This window comes from Cebus imitator, unplaced genomic scaffold, assembly GCF_001604975.1.
Source record: "Cebus imitator isolate Cc_AM_T3 unplaced genomic scaffold, Cebus_imitator-1.0 Scaffold260, whole genome shotgun sequence".
NCBI lineage: Eukaryota > Metazoa > Chordata > Mammalia > Primates > Cebidae > Cebus > Cebus imitator.
In genome coordinates, this window is record NW_016107575.1 from 2,777,970 (window position 1) to 2,796,845 (window position 18,876).

Here is an 18,876-nt window from a genome sequence, read left to right on the forward strand (position 1 = left end):
TAGAGACAGGGTTTCACCATGTTGGCCCGGCTGGTCTTGAACTCCTAACCTGAAGTGGTGATTTACCTGCCTTAGCCTCCCAAAGTGCTGGGATTACAGGCGTGAGCCACGGCGCCCAGCCCCTCCCATTTATTTCTATGGAGCATCTGGCTTCTCAACTTAGGATCCTGGTACCTTCCTGGAGATTTTTGAATCCCACAAACACATAAATTCCTTGACATTAAGCTTCAAAGCAAGTGTGCTCCTGTAGCAATGGTCCTGGTCCTTGTGTTTAAGGGTTTTAATTAATATTGGAGTTTTCTTTCTCCAAACATAGGAACATTAATTTCAGTTACTATATATTGGCTTTTCTAAGCATTGGTGCAAGCCATCTTTTAAGATCTATGGTGAAAAACAATTTCTTAGAAGTAGTAAAAATAAATGGTTATGAGCTTGCCTGAGGAGTGTGTTCAGTGTCATTCAATTATGTTGAGAACTTAGTAATAATGATAGGTCTGGCATGGTGGCTCATGCCTGTAGTGCCAGCACTTTAGGAGGCTGAGGCAGGTGGATCACTGGAGGTCAGGAGATCAAGACCATCCTGGCTAACATGGTGAAACCCCATCTCTACTAAAAATACAAAAATTAGCTGGGTGTGAGGGCATGCACCTGTAATCCCAGCTACTCGGGAGGCTGAGGCAGGAGAATTGCTTGAACTCAGGAGGCAGAGGCTGCAGTGAGCCAAGATTGCACCACTGCACTTCACCCTGGGTGATAGAATAAGACTGTGTCTCAAGAATAAATACATAAATAAATAAAATAGTAAATGACAGTAGCTAACACTTAATCAGTGATTGCCATGTGTCAGGCACAATTCTGGGCACTTTACATTTATTAATTCATTTCATCTTCCTTATAACTCTATGAGACTGGGCGTGGTGGCTCACGCCTGTAATCCCAGGACTTTGGGAGGCCAAGGCTGGTGGATTACAAGGTAAGGAGTTCGAGACCAGCCTGGCCAACTTAATGAAATCCTGTCTCTACTAAAAATACAAAAAATTAGCTGGGCATGGTGACAGGAGCCTGTAATCCCAGCTACTCGGGAGGCTGAAGCAGGAGAATCACTTGAACCTAGGAGGCGGAGATTGCAGCAGCCTGGGTGACAGTACGAGACTCCAACTCAAAAAANAAAAAAAAAAAAAAGAAATAAAACCTCTATTAGTTGGTTATTAATCTCATACTCATGTGAAATGAATAGCCCTATATAGATGAAGAAATTTAGGGGCAGCAAAATGAAGTAATTTGCTGGAGGCCACACAACTGGTATCAGAGCCATCGTGCAAAGCCAGATAGTCCTGATCCTAACCTCTCAAAATGGCCACTGTGTCTTAGGACCATGAGAGATACAAAGAACTGTAAGCTGAGATTACCTTCTATCATAATACCCATTTTGGCATAAGAGAAATTGTTATACCATAGTGCTTCAGAGTGCGAGCTTCTGAGCCGGTGGGGTCTGAGTTTAAGTCTTGCCTTTTCCACTTTCTGGATATGTGCCTTGGGGCAGTTATTTAACCTGTTAAAGTTCACTTTTATTTACCTGTGCAATATGTCACAACATTATTGTGGCACTAATCACTGTTCCTGGCACATATTTAAAATAGTACCTATTTTTATTAGAGCTATATAAGGCAGTATATGCTATGTTCTGTTTGAGGGGTACAAAGTAAATGTTAAGGGTGCCTAAAGAAAAAAAAATTTGTTTTAATTTGGCTGGGTGCAGTGGCTTACACCTGTAATCCTAGCACTTTGGAAGGCTGAGGTAGGCAGATCACGAGGTCAGGAGATCAAGACCATCCTGGGTAACATGGTGAAACCCCATCTCTCCTAAAAATACAAAAACTTAGCATGGCATGGTGGCGCGTGCCTGTAGTCCCAGCTACTTGGGAGGCTGAGGCAGGAGAATTGCTTGAACCTGGGAGGTGGAGGTTGCAGTGAGGCGAGATTGTGCTGCTGCACTCCAGCCAGGGTGACAGCAAGACTCTCTCTCAAAAAACAAAAGCAAAAACAAAACCTTTTTATTATGAAAATCTTAAGCATATAAAAATTAGAGAATAGTATAATGAGTCCCCAAGTAACATTACTCAGCTATAGAAGATATCAGCATTTCACTAATTTTGTTTCATATATGTCCTCTACTTTTTTTTACTCAAGTATTTTAAGGTAAACCCAGATATTATATCATTTTACTCATAAATACTATAACACCTTGCTTCAGTACGAAGGCCTTAAAAAAATCACAATGTCATTATGATTATCATGAACTTGAAAAAAACAAAAATAATTCTTTTATAACAGTGTGTGTTTCTGTTTTTCTTATTGTCTCCAAATTGTTTTACAGTGCATTTTGTTCAAATCAATATCAAAATAAGTGTCTGCCTCTTAAGTCTCTTAAACTATAATTCCCCTTCTTTTGATAATATTTACTTGTTTTAGAAACTAGGCCTACATTTGCCCTGTAGAATTTTTCATACCCTTGACTGGGCAGATAGCTTCTGCATAGTTGTGCAGAGCCATATGGGAGCCTGAGGCAAGAAGAAAAACCAGTGATACTGGCCCTGACTTTATTTAAAATCATGTTATTATATTCATCCTAATTTTTTTGCATTCATTTTGATTTAGGAAAATATGTATTAAAATATTTATGTCTGTTACCGTATTTTTTGTCACACCCTTAAATTTTGCACTTGGGGCAAGTGCCTCATTGCTTTGTTCTAGGCGCAGCCATGAGTTGCTTAATTTGTTCCTCTATCCCCCCTGTGTCTTGTCAGCTGGCGATTAGATCCACATTCTAGAGCTTTCCTATTCGCAGTGTGGTCCAGCAGCATAAGGATCTACTGGGAGCTTCTTAGAAATACAGACTCTTAGGCCACATCCTGAACCTACTGAGTCAGAATCTGCTTTTTAACCAGATCCCCAAATGATGTGTATGTTCATTGAAGTTTGAGAAGCACTGAGTGGAGGCATAATTAGATTCCAGTGCAGTTTATTTGGCAAGGATCTTATAGGCCTGTGGTGAATTCCTTACCTGTAAAACTTTAAGAGGCGTGTAGTATCTGGGTCTCTTGTTATTGGTGATATCAAGATTGATACAGTAAAGGCTGGGCGCTGTGGCTCATGCCTGTAATCCTAGCACTTTGGGAAGCTGAGGTGGGTGGATCACCTGAGGTCAGGAGTTCAAGACCAGCCTGGCCATCATGGTGAAACCCCACCTTTATAAAAAATAATACATAAAAAAAGATTGATACAGTAGATTCAGATGTGATCATCTTGACCCATCCATGAGAAAGTTAGGATCACTTCTGAGAGTTCTGTAGAGTGAAATGCTTAGGAAAGGGGGCTCTAGAGCCCAATTTTATGGATTTGAATCTTGACTTTACACAGCAGTGTGACTCTAGATAGCTACTTAACTGCTCTGTGCTTCAATTCTCTACCCGTAAACTGGAGATAATAGTAGTACCCATTTCGTTGGGTTGTCATGCAGATTTTTTTAAGAATAATACCTGGCACAAAGAAAGCCCTCAATCAGAAATAACACTTCTTTTCTTCTTTTGTCTTTTCCCTCCTCAGCAGAGAATGCATCCTTACAAAGATATCATTTGAGTTGAGCCTTGCAGAATGAGTGGGACAGTGTTCCAGGTGATATTAGTTACTTAATTATAGGCAGAAAATGGAAATTCACTTCCTATTTTTGGAGAGTGGCAAAGAATTAGACTTGACTGTAAAGTTGCATGTTTTCTGGAGGATGGGGAAAATCCAGTTGATGGAAGGCTTTGGATATCGGAAGCCTGTAGTATTTGGGGAACAGTGAGAAATTTTAAGGGTAAGAGAATGTCATGAACAAAGTAGCACTCGAGAAGTTTAATGCAGCACCCCTGTGCAGGATACATTTGAAGGAAAAGAGTCTGAAGGTTAAGAGTGCATTTAAATAGTTTACACAAAAGGTAATAAAGGCCTAAGCCAGAGAGTTGGCAGTAGGATTGGAAGATCTAGTGGGTGGATATGAGACCATGATAGTGTAATGAGCATGAGTGCCAAAGGCAGGGGGTGTGTCTGCTTTGGGTTTTGCTGCTTACTAGCTATGTGGCCTTTATCAAGTTACTTAACCACCTGAACCTCTGAGCCTTGGTTTTCTTATACGTGTAATGGGAATAATTACACCTGTTTGCCAGGTTAGTTGCAAGGATTAAATAGGTGTGTCAAGTGCCTGGTACTGTGCTCAGTTTATAGGTAGCCCTCAATAAATGTTAGTTATTATTACTAGGTAATTGACTGGGCATGTGATTGAAGGAGAGGAAAGTAGTAGAAATGATTCTTTAGCTTCAAGACTAGGATAATTGGTGATATAGAAATTGCAACATACTTGCACGGGAGAATTGGTTTAAGGAGGAGGTTTAAACATATTCTGTTTAGATATGTTGAGTTTGAGACCCTGACAGGATGTCCCGGGGAAATGTGTTGGATGCCAGGGGTAAATTATGCATGGGCACACATGACTAGATTCATAGATTTGCCTTTGGTGCAGATTATGGTTTCAATAATGGTTTGTGCCCCGTTTTTCATTACCTCTGGGGTTTCTGACAAAGCAGATGTTTTACCTTGACATCAGTTCAGATTAGACTCTGACTTTGCAGTCAGTGGTCTGGGGCCTGGCTGCTTCATCCACAGCTGAAGGTAGGGAGGTTTTGTTCCCCCTTGTGGCTTTTCCTCATTTCAGATTGTGTTGACATTTTAAGAAAGCAGCTTGTTTTGCTTTTTAGCCATTTCGAAGTTTATCTTTTTCTCTCTGTGCACAGACTCATGCTGAAATTAGGGTGTTAATGGGTGCTATTTAAAGGAGCTCATTTATGGGCAATTAAATAACATGCCTGTCAGCCCAGATTTGATAGGGAATAGGGGAACCTTTTAAAATTTTATTTTAAGTACAATGAAGTTTAATTATATTTCCTTTTCTTTCAACTCTTTTGTTAGATTATCTAGAAAACAGATTTCTTCTTCTTCTTTTTTTTTTTTTTTTTTTTTAAATCTATATATTTATTTTGCTTCCTCCCCTGTCTTGGGAGTGGTGGGCTGAGATGGGTAGCCAGTATATTTAAGCTACATTCTGTATTTTAAGGGAGTTTTATATCAATGGTTTTAGATGTTCCAAGCATTACAGAGAGAATAATGCAGCTGATGCTAAAACTAGCCCCTCTGTAGGTAGTAACTGACATCTCAAACATTTCATGTCCCAGGACAGCAAAAAGACTGACAGTAGTAGCAACTAACTTATGTGTTTAAAGGCCGGAAGTTTTCCTGATCTGTCATGTATCCTGGAACCCAAAGTAAATATCATTTCATGCACACTATTTATGGAGAACAACTTGTGGAGCAGAGGGACACAGGGACTCTCTTATCCTTTTCTTTCTTCTGGAGCATCCTTCAAGATCTCCATGCAATCTGTTTTCTCTCTCTCTCTTTTTTTTTTTTTTTTAATGTAAATAGATTTGAGTACTTTATATGTAACTGAGTCTCAATATATATTTGTTTATAATTGTATGTACAAATATGTAATGGCTAATGGCACAGGAAGAACCAGTATTTTGGTTGCCTAGTTAAGATAATGTTATGCAGTATATGGAAGAACAGTATATGGCATAAAGTATTTAAATTGGTGTGTTGGATGAAAGCAAATAAATTAAAAAGCAGAAAATGGAAGAAGTGACTGGACCATGAAAGAATGTCGGTGCTTACGAGAATTAGGGGTAGAAATCATTGAAAAATGGCTGGTGGTAGAAGCTCAGAGAAGGATGCCCATTAATGGCAGCTGGAGCTTTGCCTGATGGTGGTACCGTCTGGACTTAAGCATAAACATAGCAGCCGGTCAGAGGCAGAACTTTTTCCCCAGTGCCCACAGAACACAGCTGACTAACATGAGCTCCTGTGAATATTAGGAACAGAAAATGATATCTTGTGGAGACCTGAGGCTAGGATAAGAGAATGCAAATAGGAAAATTTCATGTTCTAAGAGGAGAAAAAGTGAGCTATGAAGACAGGCTTCCTCTACTTCCATTTCTCTTGGCCAATAGAATGAAGGGATAAACTAAACTGTAGGACCATCCTCTGGTTAATGAAAAATTCTACAGAACAGACCAAAATGATTAGCTTTGTTATGTGAGAGAAGCCTCCAGGCGATGCCATTTTTCATTAAGTCATTTCCCATCTCGAACTGGAGAGGGAACTAATTGTGTGAAGAAAACCTGAGAAATTAGAAGGTACTTGAAGGGTTCACAAGTAGTAGCTTGTTCCACTTGAGTGCATATAAGTGTAGAGTATATTGGTTGTGATTTGATAAGATGGGAAGGTGTGATTTTGGGATTTCTATACTGTATTTCAGGGAGTAAGAAAGAATAGGTCCCTAAACTGGAGCTTCACTGCAGCCTTTAGCTGCTGCTTTAGGTGAGACCGTCCCTTTGAGGGCAGAGGTAGAGTCTTTGACTAATACGTGTAGTTGAATTAATGAATTTCAGTGGGGTTAGGTTTACCTGGGCTTTTTCCTAAACCTACTTGCAGGAAAGAAAAATGGTAGTAATCACTACAGTGAAAAATCATAAATTGAGGCGACTGTAAGTGTGGCATTTGTCAGTACATGTGAAACAGTGGACAGCGCTCTATTGATTGCATTTTTGTCATTTGAGAGTGTCTGGAGAGAACAGAAGAGAAGCAGAGTATTGAGGGGAAAATGCTGCGTTGGGAATCAGGAGACTTCAGCTCTAGGGCTAGCTAAGCCTTTTAGTAACTTCTAACAGTGGGTGAATCGCCTTGACAGATGCTTTTCCAGACTAGATCAATTAGTTATTTTCTGGGAGCTCTAAGGAGATGACAGTGTGCTGCTTAAGTGAACATACCAGAATCACTTAGAGCTTAGAGACATGAGCTTATAGAATTACACGTGCTCTGTGTGTATGTGCGTGTGTGTGTTTGTGTTTGCCCAAATGACAGTCATTGCTGTATTGAACTTCGTTACTAATGGGATATTGTCAAATATTTGTTTGAGGGGTTTCATGGTGTGTGGAGAGCACTAGATAATTTCTAAGGACTCTTCCAATCTGAAAAATTTAGGTTTCCAGGAAATGGAAATTGGGCTTGGATGCCTTTTACAAAGGCATTTTATTTTATTTTTTGGCCTGGCTGGTTGTAGGGCTTTCAAACTTTCACAAAAAAATTAAAATCAAAAAAATAAATATAGCAAAACCAGGGATTTTAGGCCTGAAAATTGCTGTAAATATTTGCAAGCCATGATTAAACAGTGGGCAAATTAATATCCCTGGGGTGAATCACAATCTCACGTAATGAGGTAAAACATTTTGGCAAAAGGCTGCTGAAGGATTGACTTTATTGAGACACAAGATGCTGCAGCCCTGTCTTGGTTCATTCCTCGTTCCTTGGAATAGCTATTTTGTCCATGTAGATGCAGAGTTGAACAATGAACTTGCTAACTATGAACCTGACTTCCTCCCTTCTTTCCTTACTGCCTCCCCACCTCTTAGAGCAAAAATGCTCTTGGCTTGCTTTATATTAATACTGAATATGTTGATCCTTGCCTTGTTAAATATACCACTAACTAAAGAAATTTATTCAGAGGAGCCATTTGTAAACCAAAAATAAAATTCAAAGGCCTCCCCAACTCCCTCAACCATCTGAGTGGACTCCCTCCTCAGCCAGGGCACTCTAAAATTTAACCTGAAAGACTGGTTCGGTCCATGAAAGGAAGAGTAGGGGTTGGAGGGACAGGCCTCATTCTGTCTCTCCAGCCATAATGTGAATTCCTAAGTCTGATAAGAAACATTACAATCCGATTTCTGTGAAGCCTGCTACCTGGAGGTTTCATCTGCATGGTAAAACCTTGGTCGGCAACTGCTTACCTTAATCCAGACATTGCTTTCTACTGATAATACCCTTTCAACCAATTGCCAATCAGACTATGTTTAAATCTGCATATGACTTAGAACCACCCCCCCACCCATTCTGTGGTAGGACATTTTCTTAGTTCAGCTAAAGACAGGGTCCTTGTCACACGACCATGAAAAATTAGGCTTGCAGACAGTTTGATGGGTGAGAAAAATGGAATTTATTGGGCAAAAAGGAAAAAATAAAGGGAAACAGCGAGTCCTGCTACTATAGGCTTCCTGCCTCGGAGATTGAATTCCAGGTTCCACCTCGGAACAGGAGGGGCCGGCCTGTTCCCCCTGCAAACAGCAGGAACTTCTGGAGGCTCCACCCACTGTGTGCACTGGCCCGGTGCACAGGCCAGCTGGGGTTTCTCCGGGGACCGCTGTATACTTGACTGTCTCAATTCAAGTTGTCTTGCCCTTCTAGATCGACTCCTCCAATGTAAATTTTTTTTTTTCTTTTGAGACAGAGCCTACTCTGTCACCCAGGCTGGTGTTCAGTGCTGTGATCTCTGCTCATTGCAACCTCTCACGTTCAAGCAATTCTCTTGCATCAGCTTCCCAAGTAGCTGGGACTATAGGCACATGCCACCATGCCCAGCTAATTTTTTTGGAATTTTTAGTAGAGATGGGATTTTGTGATCTGGCTGCCTAGGCCCCAATGTAAATCTTAAATGTATTGATTGCTGTTATTATGTCTCCCTAAAATGTAGAAAAGCAAGCTGTACCCTGACCATTTGGGGCAGAAGTCCTTAGGACCTCCTGCATCCTTAACCTTGGCAAAAGAAACTTTCTAAATTGAGACCTGTCTAAGATATTTTGGGTTCACACATTGGACCACAAAATTCCTGAATGCAAGTTGGTATGCTTTTCACTAGTATAGGTGGCAGTGCTGTACATTTCTCCTTTGCATTTGATAGTAGAATTTTTCGCTGTTTTTCTTTTGCTAAACTTTTCGCCATCAGCAATGCAGATGTCGACATTTTAATGCCATATCCTCTGTGGCCCTTACTTTCTCTCAGCCTTCTAGGCACCCTAAGGGACATTGAAATGAAGACCGTCTCCACTTAATATATGGTTGTCAATAGGATTTCTTCCTGACGCTTTATACTTTCATGAGTTTAGGAAACTTCTTTGTTGCATTGGGCTTGGGAGAGGTAAGAAAATACAAGTTTCTTTGGTAGAGGTAGCACATCACAGTGTGGTTTGGCGAACAAGAAGACATAACCTTCTTTGGTTAAACAGGAGAAGACCAGACCAGTGGGCCCTAAAATCCTTTTTAAAATGGTTAACATTTTCACTGTTCCCTTGGTTTTCTGACCTGTCACGCTGCCTAAAATGGACCTTCAGTAGGCCCAAAAGATCAAGCATTCTTTCTTAGAAAGAGTGCATTTCTTCCTATCAGCTGTCTTTCTGTCAGAAAGGCAGAGATGGTCAGTATTTTCTCATGTATGACAGAGGTTCACTGCGGCCATTATCTGTTTGGGTAGGGAGCCCGGGATATAGGGAGGGCTATGCAATGTGCAGTGTAGAAAAACTCCCTCCCTCTGCACACACCTCTAAGATATGTTTTTGTCTTTGCTTCCATTTCCGTTCCATTCCTGTTGCTCCATGAGCAACCATGGGCACAGCCACTGGCAATATCATGATTAATTATTCTAGGAAGCCTGGATAAGCTGAAGTGGTTGTTATAAACGTCTAAACTTGAAATCTATTTTGTTTAAAGCAAAAGCTGTGTTTGCATGCACCAAGGGAAAAGCCGGTGGTAGAAATGGCTGTACAATTTGCCTCTGGTCTGTAGAGGGAAATATTCGTTTTGGGAAATAGGATGGATCAATGTGGTTTTTCTCTCTATGTAAAGTTGTTATTGGAATAACAACTTATCTTATTTTGCAGTCCTAAAGTAATAAAACATGGCTTGGGATAAATAGAGAGCATCCCATTACCTATAGTAGCCGGCATGTTCTTATTCTTTTCAAGCCTCAGGCAGAGCGGCATCAGCAGATATTTTTCATTTTCGAATCCAGAGCCTTCTAATTTCTTTCTGTCAAAGAACCCGCATTTTAATACTGAGCAGATCTGCAGGGACCCTTTTTGACATGACTGCATTTTGTAGCACCTCTTTTAAATCGTATTTAACTTCAGTTATCAGAAGACAGCATGGTGTAGTGGAAAGAACATGGGCTTAGAATTTATGTAGTGTCCTTTCTTTTTTGGTTGGCTTGAAAATGAGATCTTCAGTTCACATTCAGATTCTTGAATCATTAGTAATCTGGAATTTTCTGATGACCACACTCAGGGTTCTTCAGCTACAGGGCCAGTTCCTGGTGCTTCCTGGTGTGTCAAAAGGAGCTCCCTGCTTAGCCTCTTTAGAGGGTACTCATTCTATTACACTCTACACACCTACACCCCACACACCCTGGGAGCTTCTTGATCTGGTAACGTTTTCACAATTTTGAATTGTTTGGTTTTTCATCCCATACTACACCATAATGACTCTTACTCTTGCCCTTTGGTGGTTGTCATGCTGGAGAAGTGTCCCCACTCATCTGTGCTTTCAGAATGCCAAATCTTCATACAAAGAATAACCTTCAGTTTCTTCTGCAGGACAAAGCCTGCCTGTCTGAGCGCGGTGAGTCAATCTCTCCTGTTCAAACATTTGCCACTTATTTATTAAACAAGTATTTACCAAGTACCCTCTGTCTACGAGAGTGTGCTGTGGGCTGTGGATGAGAAAATGGTGACTCTATCTATGAGAGTGTGCTGTGGGCTGTGGATGAGAAAATGGTGAATTATCTATGATTTCGAGAAGTTTATCGTGTAGGAAGGAAGATAAGAAAAGCAGTTTTTGTGTGGTGAGGTAAGGGCATGGGTTTTATTGTGTTTGGCCTTTTTTAAAAAGGAAAGGATAAAATGATGAAATCCTTGAAGATGTAAAGTTTGTTATGTCTCTTAAGAACAGCAAAACATGCATTTTGCCAAGAACAGAAGCAGCTTTGAGGGAGAATGGTAGGAGATAAGGAAAACTTTTCCCTCAATTCTCTACCTGATTTTTCCTTTGATTTTTTTTTTAGCCTCCCCCGCCTTTGACTTTCAAATGAAGTACCCCTGTCACATTATTTGAAGTACCCCTGTCACTTTATTTGAGATTCATTTGGTGGTCTCTGTCAACTGTCCCATGATCAAGGTATCTCTTTCTCCTACTTTCACCCTACTCATATAGATCATCATATCCACTCCCATTCCTTCTATTAGCATATAGCCAAGACTGCTATACAGAACTTCAGACCTGCATTTCCAGCTGTCCCCTAGGCACTGCCACCTGGGTTCTCACCCCATGTTGGATAGACATACCAGAACTCAGCCCAGTTTTCTCCCTCTCACACCTGCGCTTTCTACTTCATTCCCTCTCTGAATGGCACTGCCTTCTACCGATTGCCTAATGCAGGATGTGGGCATCTTTTCTTTAATTCCCACCAGCCATCCCTCAAGTTTACCTCCTAAATATCTGCTGAATCTGTCCTCTTCTCTTTGTTGCCTCCGCCACAATCCTAGTTCCAGTCATCATCACTGACTGTCACTGAGGGAGCCCCTGAGGTTTCACTAGATGTGGTCTTACCTCTGACCAATGCCTTCTTCACACACTGCAGCCAGAATAATCCCTCCAAAATGTAAACCTAGTCACATCAATTCTCTTAAAACCCTTTAATGGCTCCTTATGGCCCTTAGGATAAAATACACATTCCTTAAATAGCTTAAAATGTCCTTAGTGACCTGGCCTTTACCTGGCTCCTCCCATGGCACACTGCCTCCAGCTGTCCCCAACGACTTTCTCCTTCCTAAATTGGTCATGTTCTAGCACTTGCGGGCTTTAACATGCTGTTTCTCTTGCCTAGATTCTACTCCCATTTTTGCCTGGCTACTTTTTATTTTTTCCCTAGAGCTTGGCTTCAATGTCACATCCTGTAAAAAGCCTCTAATTCTTTCAAAACTAGGTTAGATGCCTCCATTATGTGCCCCTTTTATGGAGTACATAAAAGTGAAATTGCATCATGATTGCCTGTTGAATTGTCATTGTTCCCTACTAAACTATAAACTTTACTAGGACAGGGAATGTTGGGCGTATTCACCAGCGTGTCCAAGACACCTAGCACAGTGCCTGGCCTATTATTTATCAAGAAACACATCTTTTACTATGCCACCGCCATTTACCAAGAGCTGTTCTTCTTTGCCACTTAATCCTACGCTGCTTTAGGGCAGGACCAAATCCTATTTGTGTGCCATAGGCAGCACTTTGTGTTAAATGAGTTTGTTTCATCAACTACCTTCAGAAGCATTATTGCACCTGATCTTTTAAAAAAATATATGAGTATACATTAAAAAATTTATATTAGATGAGACTATGCAATTAATTTCCAAAATGTGCTATAAAACATACAACTGAGTGAGTAATTGCCCATGGAGTATCATCTGAAGTTTAGAAGAAAAAGCATTAAAGCATTTGCTTAGGGCCAGGTGGGCATGGGTCTAAATTCAAACTCTACTGTTAGCAGAAAGGGGAACCAATCCAGACCGCCAGAGAGGGTTCTTGGATCTTGCACAAGAAAGAATTTAGGGCAACTTCACAAGTAAAGTGAATGCAAATTTATTAAGAAAGTAGGCTGGGCATGGTGGCTGCTCACGCCTGTAATCCCAGCACTTTGAGAGGCTAAGGCAGGCAGATCACAAGGGTCAGAAGTTTGAGACCAGTCTGGCCAACATGGTGAAACCCCCATCTCTACTAAAAATACCTAAATTAGCTGGGTGTGGTGGTACACACCTATAATCCCAGCTACTCAGGAGGCTGAGGCAGGAGAATCACTTGAATGCAGGCAGTGGAGGTTGCAGTGAGCTGAGACAGTGCCATTGCACTCCAGCCTGCAGGGGGCAGAGTGAGACTTTGCTTCAGGGGGAAAAAGAGGAAAGGAATAAAACAATGACTATTCTATAGGCAGAGCAGCAGCATGGACCACTGAGTTGCTTATACTTATTGTTACTTCTTCATTATATGCTAAATAAGAGGTGGATTATTCACGAGTTTTCTCAGAAAGGGGTGGGCAATTCCCAGAACTGAGGGTTCCTCCCCTTTTTACACCATATAGAGTAACTTCCTCATGTTGCCATGGCATTTATAAACTGTCATGATGCTGGTGGGAGTGTCTTTTAGCATGCTAATACATTATAATTAGCATATATTGGGCAACGAGGGCACCAGAGGTCACTGTTGCAGTCTTGGTTTTGGTGAATTTTGACCGGCTTCTTTTTGCAGTCTGTTTTATGCGCAAGGTCTTTAGGACCTCTATATGCTGCCCTCCTATCTCATCCTGTGACTTAGAATGCCTAACCTCTTGGGAATGCAGCCCAGTAGGTCTCAGCCTCTTTTTACCCAGCCCCTACTCAAGATGGAGTAGCTCTGGTTCAAACGCTCCTGACGCTACCACTTAGTAACTCTGGAACATGTTTTTGGACATGTCACTTTCCTTCTCTGAGTCTTGGTTTCCTGATCTGTAAAATGAGAATATTTTATATACCTAATAATGCCCACCTTTCAAGGCTTTACAAAGATTAAAGCTTTATGAAAATAACTGCCATAGTACCTGGTACAAGGTAGTTGCTCTATGAATGTTAAGTTTCATCTTTGATTCTGACAATGGTGACATTACTGAAACATTTTTGGATTTCTTTGTCGAGATACTTTTCAGAGCTTGCTATAGATCATCAGACTATCTCAATGGGAGAAATCTTTTATCTTTGAGAATGTGTTTGATTTTTAGGAATAGTTGGGTTCAGAGAGCAAGATCAAGATGTTTAATACCATTTTTGATACTAAGCAAAGTTACGTATGATCATAGTGAGATTTTTCTTTTGTAATATCAAAACTGGTACGTATTCTGGCACTCTCACAGGTGGCATTGACAGGATATTCCATTTGGCACATTAAATTCAGGGAATTAACTATCAAAATCTTTTGATTTTGAATAGCATTCTGATAAATTAAGCAGAATTTATAAACTCAGGAGAGCTGAAATCTTTAATAATACATTTAATCACAAGCTAACAATTAGAACTTTACTTCTGGCAACAAAGAACTTAGGGGAAAAATGATCTAACTCATTTTAGGTGCTACCTAAAGTGCTACCCCATATTCTTGTGCATATTGGGGGCTATTGTCTTTTTAGCTAGGTCCATGGAAATCAGTGTGGCTGAGCTGTGGCAAGGGTGATGTTCTTTTCTAATGACCCAGAGGAGCCTGTTGCCTTTCAGAGATCTGTCCCGCGTGGTAGAGGAGGAGCCTGGACATGGGCAGGATATAGAGATGGGATTGCAGCTTTTACAGAAGCATAGGGGGCTTGTGCAGAAAAATCCATAGGGTGAGTTTATAGGAGAGATTGGACACACAAGGTTATCAGTCTGCTAAAGGAAAGCAGTGGCCGCAGGAGCACAGTTGGGAGAGGCTGGAAGCTGCATTCCCAGGGCCCTGTGCAACCTGGACTGGGGGTCAGCACAGTACAGGGGGAGGGCCAGTGACAATGCCCAGGTTACTATGAGGAACCTCGTATTATTTTGTTATCCAGAGGTTACTGTGGGTTCATTGTTTTGCCTCTTCATTGTATGTAAGGTCATAAATGCAAATTATTGAGTAAGTTATAAGGAGTTAGTGACATGTTAATTATTTTCAAGATATTTTGCTAGTTCGTACCCTTAATTTACTTCATCTTCTAGTATATTTTTGTTGTTGTTACTGATGTTAGCACGATTCAGTGAGAGCATTTGATGGGGAGGGACGCAAGAAGAAAAGTAAAACATGAATATGTGTTATTTTCTGTGGGGAGTCATATAAAAAAACCATGAATATTTGTGAATCCTGGGTGTGAGGGAGAGAAGGTTGCACAATGCCCTTTGCCACCTGGGCACAGGGGAGCAGAGTCACTTCAGCCAATGGGCCTGGGCTGACTTGTGCTGGATTTCACAAGGGATGAGTCTCCTGAAAATGTTTGTTATCGAACAGCATCAGCTTTTGGGGTATTGATGTCATTATAATTTCAATAAAATATGGTTCTTTGGTTTTTTGTTTTATTTTGTTTTGTTTTTTGAGACAGAGTCTCACTCTGTAGCCCAGGCTGGAGTGCAGTGGCACGATCTCGGCTCACCGCAATCTCCGTCTTCCAGGTTCGAGGGATTCTTCTGCCTCAGCCTTTTGAGTAGTTGGGATTACAGGCATGCGCCAGGCTAATTTTGTATTTTTAGTAGACATGGGGCCTCACCATGTTGGCCAGGCTGGTCACGAACTCCTGACCTTAAGTGATCTGCCTGCCTCAGCCTCCCAAAGGGTTAAGATCACAGGCATGAGCCACCATGTCTGGCTGGTTCTTAGGTTTTAGATTCACAGAATCAATACTTCCCTGTGGATAATGTTCTCTTAGTGAAGCCGCCTGCTTTGTGGAATTCAGGGGCTGTTCTGCAGCCTGGCTATGGAATCACTGAGCCAGCAGCCTTTGACAGCAACTCTGGCAAAAAGCAAAGCTTACTTATTCCTTTTCATTCACTGTAAATGTCAAAATCCCATTTGAATTACTGTGAAAATGCAAAATTTAAAGTTTTCAATTTTTTTTTTTTAAAAGTCTAGAAAGAATACAAGCAAAATTACCTTTTTTTTTTTTTTTTTAGGTTTTCTTATAAATTGGTTATTGTTCATCTTTTCTAGGTATTTGATTTCTTTACTGTTGTTAACCAAGTTGAACTTACTATCTTAGCAATGTCAGCAATGTGCATTAGCACAAACTCTTAGATGAAGATTCTGGAGCCCGTAGGTGACTGGAGCCATTTAAAGTGCTTTTATGGTATAAACATATTTTAGAGACCTTGATGTTAAATAGGTGATCATATTCTGACACAATGCTTTCATTTTTGGAAGCTAAAATTTTGCCTCATGACAAAATTGTCCCTTTATGATCTTATTTAGTGTCTGACGGTGATTAAAAAAAACAAGTGATTTAGATAAAACAGTAGAAAAAAACTAAACATCAAATTTACTTGTGGCAAATGACCTAATTTCCACTGGGTAAGAAAAATGCAGGATATGTATATTAGTTTTCTATTGTTACCTTAACAAATTACCACAAACTTAGTGGTTCACAGATTCTTGTCTTGGTTCTGTGAATTGGGAGTCCAAAACAGCTCTCACTGGGCTAAGACAGAGTGTGGCAGGGGCTGTGTTCCTTCTGGAGGCTCTAGGGGAGAATTGTTTTGCTTTCCTGCTTCTGGAGGCTACCACATTCCTTGACTCGCTTCAGCGCCCTCTTCCACCTTCAGAGGTGGCAAGGTTGCATTTTTCTGACCATTCTTCCATAATCATATCTGCCTCTGATCACAATTGGGAAACTTTCTCTGTTTTGGGGCCTTTGTGGTTAGGTTGGGTCCGTCTGGATGATCCAGGACAGTCTCCCCATCTCAGGTCCCTAAATTTAATCATGTCCATAAAAATCCCTTTTCCCATGTAAAGTAGCATATCCTCAAGTTCTGAGGATTAGGATGTGGAAAATTTGGGGGGATGGGGCATTATTCTGGTTACCATAATATGAAAATATTTAATACAAACTTTTATTCAGAGGATGTATTTTTCAAATGTCCCCATAACTTGTTATCAGGTTTTTAGGAAACTTTCACTCAGGTGTTTTTAGAGAAGAGGTGTATATATTAAAAAATTTAAAAACTCACAGATTTGGTTTGGATCATAATCTACTAAAGCTAATGATTATTCTCTTTTGCTTACTTTGATAGTGATAACCTGCTTAGGAGAGCAGCCTGTCAAGAAGCTCAGGTAATACTATTTAATGTGATAAAATTAAACCCCTCCTTATCTTCATTGTGCAGAAAAGCTGAGCTCTTTAGGGGACTTTCAGTGTCTTGCATCTGTGCAGTTTGGCTATTTTTTTAGTACTGTCAGGATGAATCATGCTGGGAGCCAACTCTGAGTAGAACTCCAGGAAGTTAACCATCTGGCAAAGAGCAGTTCTGACGCCCACCCCTGTAGACTGTTTGTTTCTGGATTGGTCCCAAGAACACAGAGCTGGACTGGTAGAAGCTCTGGGAATTTGTTTGTGTCTGCAGTTGTCTTTGTAGATCTGGCTAACCCTTGAATCATTCCTGATCTGAATAACCCCCAAGGATATCAGTTCAGAACAAGTGTTACCTCTAAAAGTCCAATCTTCTTAAAATTGTTGATTTGTATTTTTAAAGCCTATCTCCAGGCTCAACTGAGCCATATCGTGTGCACTCTTATCCTAATTCCATGAGATTTTACTTAAATGTTCACTTATATGGCTAATTAATTATAGCTGGATTATAAATCCTTTCAAATTTAAGACCCCCATTTTTGTCCCCCATTGCAAAAATGTACATTCTACTTTGCAGTTGGAGTTCTGTGACTGAGTTGCCTTTTTGTTTTGTATCATTTGAACTTACGATGTCAGAAATACCAAAATAGAAACATGAAAATCAAAAGCGGCAAAGATATGAAGCGTTTAGTAGAAGTAAGTGGCAGACCTCCTGTTTGTTTCTGAAATGTTTTCATGGATGACAGTGACAATAGATGCTATAAATTAATTCATCTCTCTAGCAATTGTTATCTAGCTGTTCTAAATCTGTGTTTTAAGAATTTGGTTACTTTTTTGTTTAAATGTGTTATCTCTCATATGGCTCTAAGTTGTTTTAGAAATCAGTTCAAATAAACTTTAATATTAAATTAAAGGTGATCCCTGTCCCAAGCCAGTCATTACCAACTGGAAAATCCTCCTGGGAGGGAAATCCGTTCTTTCTCTCTTTAAGGAAGAGTAGGCCTGTGTGATTGTAGGACCCTCCCTTTCTTGTTGAAGGCAAATGCTTCCACCTCTGTTCTGAGTTCTGTCTCCTCATACTTTTTCAGAGATGATGTTCCTTTAGTGATTTTCTCCTTCTCCTCTATTTCTTTCTTTCTTTCTGCTATTCTAATTCTCCACTTCCCCCACATATTAAATTCCTTCCATCTCACAAATGGAAGTGGATTTGCCCTTAAAGCCTCTGCTGGCTAATTTTCCTATCTGTGTTCTTCCCTTAACAGTCAAATTCTTAAAAAAAATATGATTTTTAAAAACAAATCTCACATGAACTTAACGTAGTCTCGTGTAAACTCCTTAGCCTACTGAATCTGAGACTTGAGTTGCAACTAGGTACAAACTTTAGATGCTAAGAAATCAGGGCAAGGAGGAATAATCTTACTAGCATAGGTATGGAATCTGGTAGGCAAGAGAGCCTGGTTAGTGATGTCGTTTCTGCCTGATTCCAGAAATAGTATAGATAGAAAAAGAAAGAATTACAATATTTGGAGATTTAACAGCAAAACATTAAGGTCTAAGTAAGAATGAAAACAGAATAGAAATTATAATATACCAGAAACTTCTTACAAAGATACAGCCTTTTTCTCTGCTTCAGAAAAAAAAATTAATTTTGTTTTTAAAGCAAGCAATAGACAATGGTAAGAAAGGCTCCAAAATGAACTGTCAGGGAGGTGGCAGATTTAGAGTAAGTTATTCAATAAAAAATCTTTGCGGCTGGGCACAGTGGCTCATGCTTATAATCCCAGCACTTTGGGAGGCCAAGGAGGGTGAATCACAAAGTCAGGAGTTAGGATCAGTCTGGCCAAGATGGTGAAACCCCGCATCTACTAAAAATATAAAAAAACTAGCTGGGCACAGTGGTGGGCACATGTAATCCCTTCTACTCAGGAGGCTGAGGGAGGAGAATCACTTGAACCAGGAGGCAGAGGTTGCAGTGAGCCAAGATCACGCTACTGCACTCCAGCCTGGGTGACAGAGAGAGACTCCATCTCAAA

At 40.5% G+C, this 18,876-nt stretch overlaps 1 protein-coding gene across 2 annotated transcripts in view; it reads left to right on the forward strand.

The window, feature by feature from the left end:
* The window catches only part of AGK (acylglycerol kinase), a 105,233-nt gene that overhangs the window by 18,657 nt on the left and 67,700 nt on the right, over window positions 1–18,876 (forward strand). For both annotated transcript variants that reach the window (XM_017499765.2, XM_037728269.1), the window contains exon 3: window positions 16,788–16,827. In XM_017499765.2, the coding sequence (XP_017355254.1) occupies window positions 16,788–16,827 (40 nt within the window). The remainder of the gene's footprint in view (window positions 1–16,787; window positions 16,828–18,876) is intronic.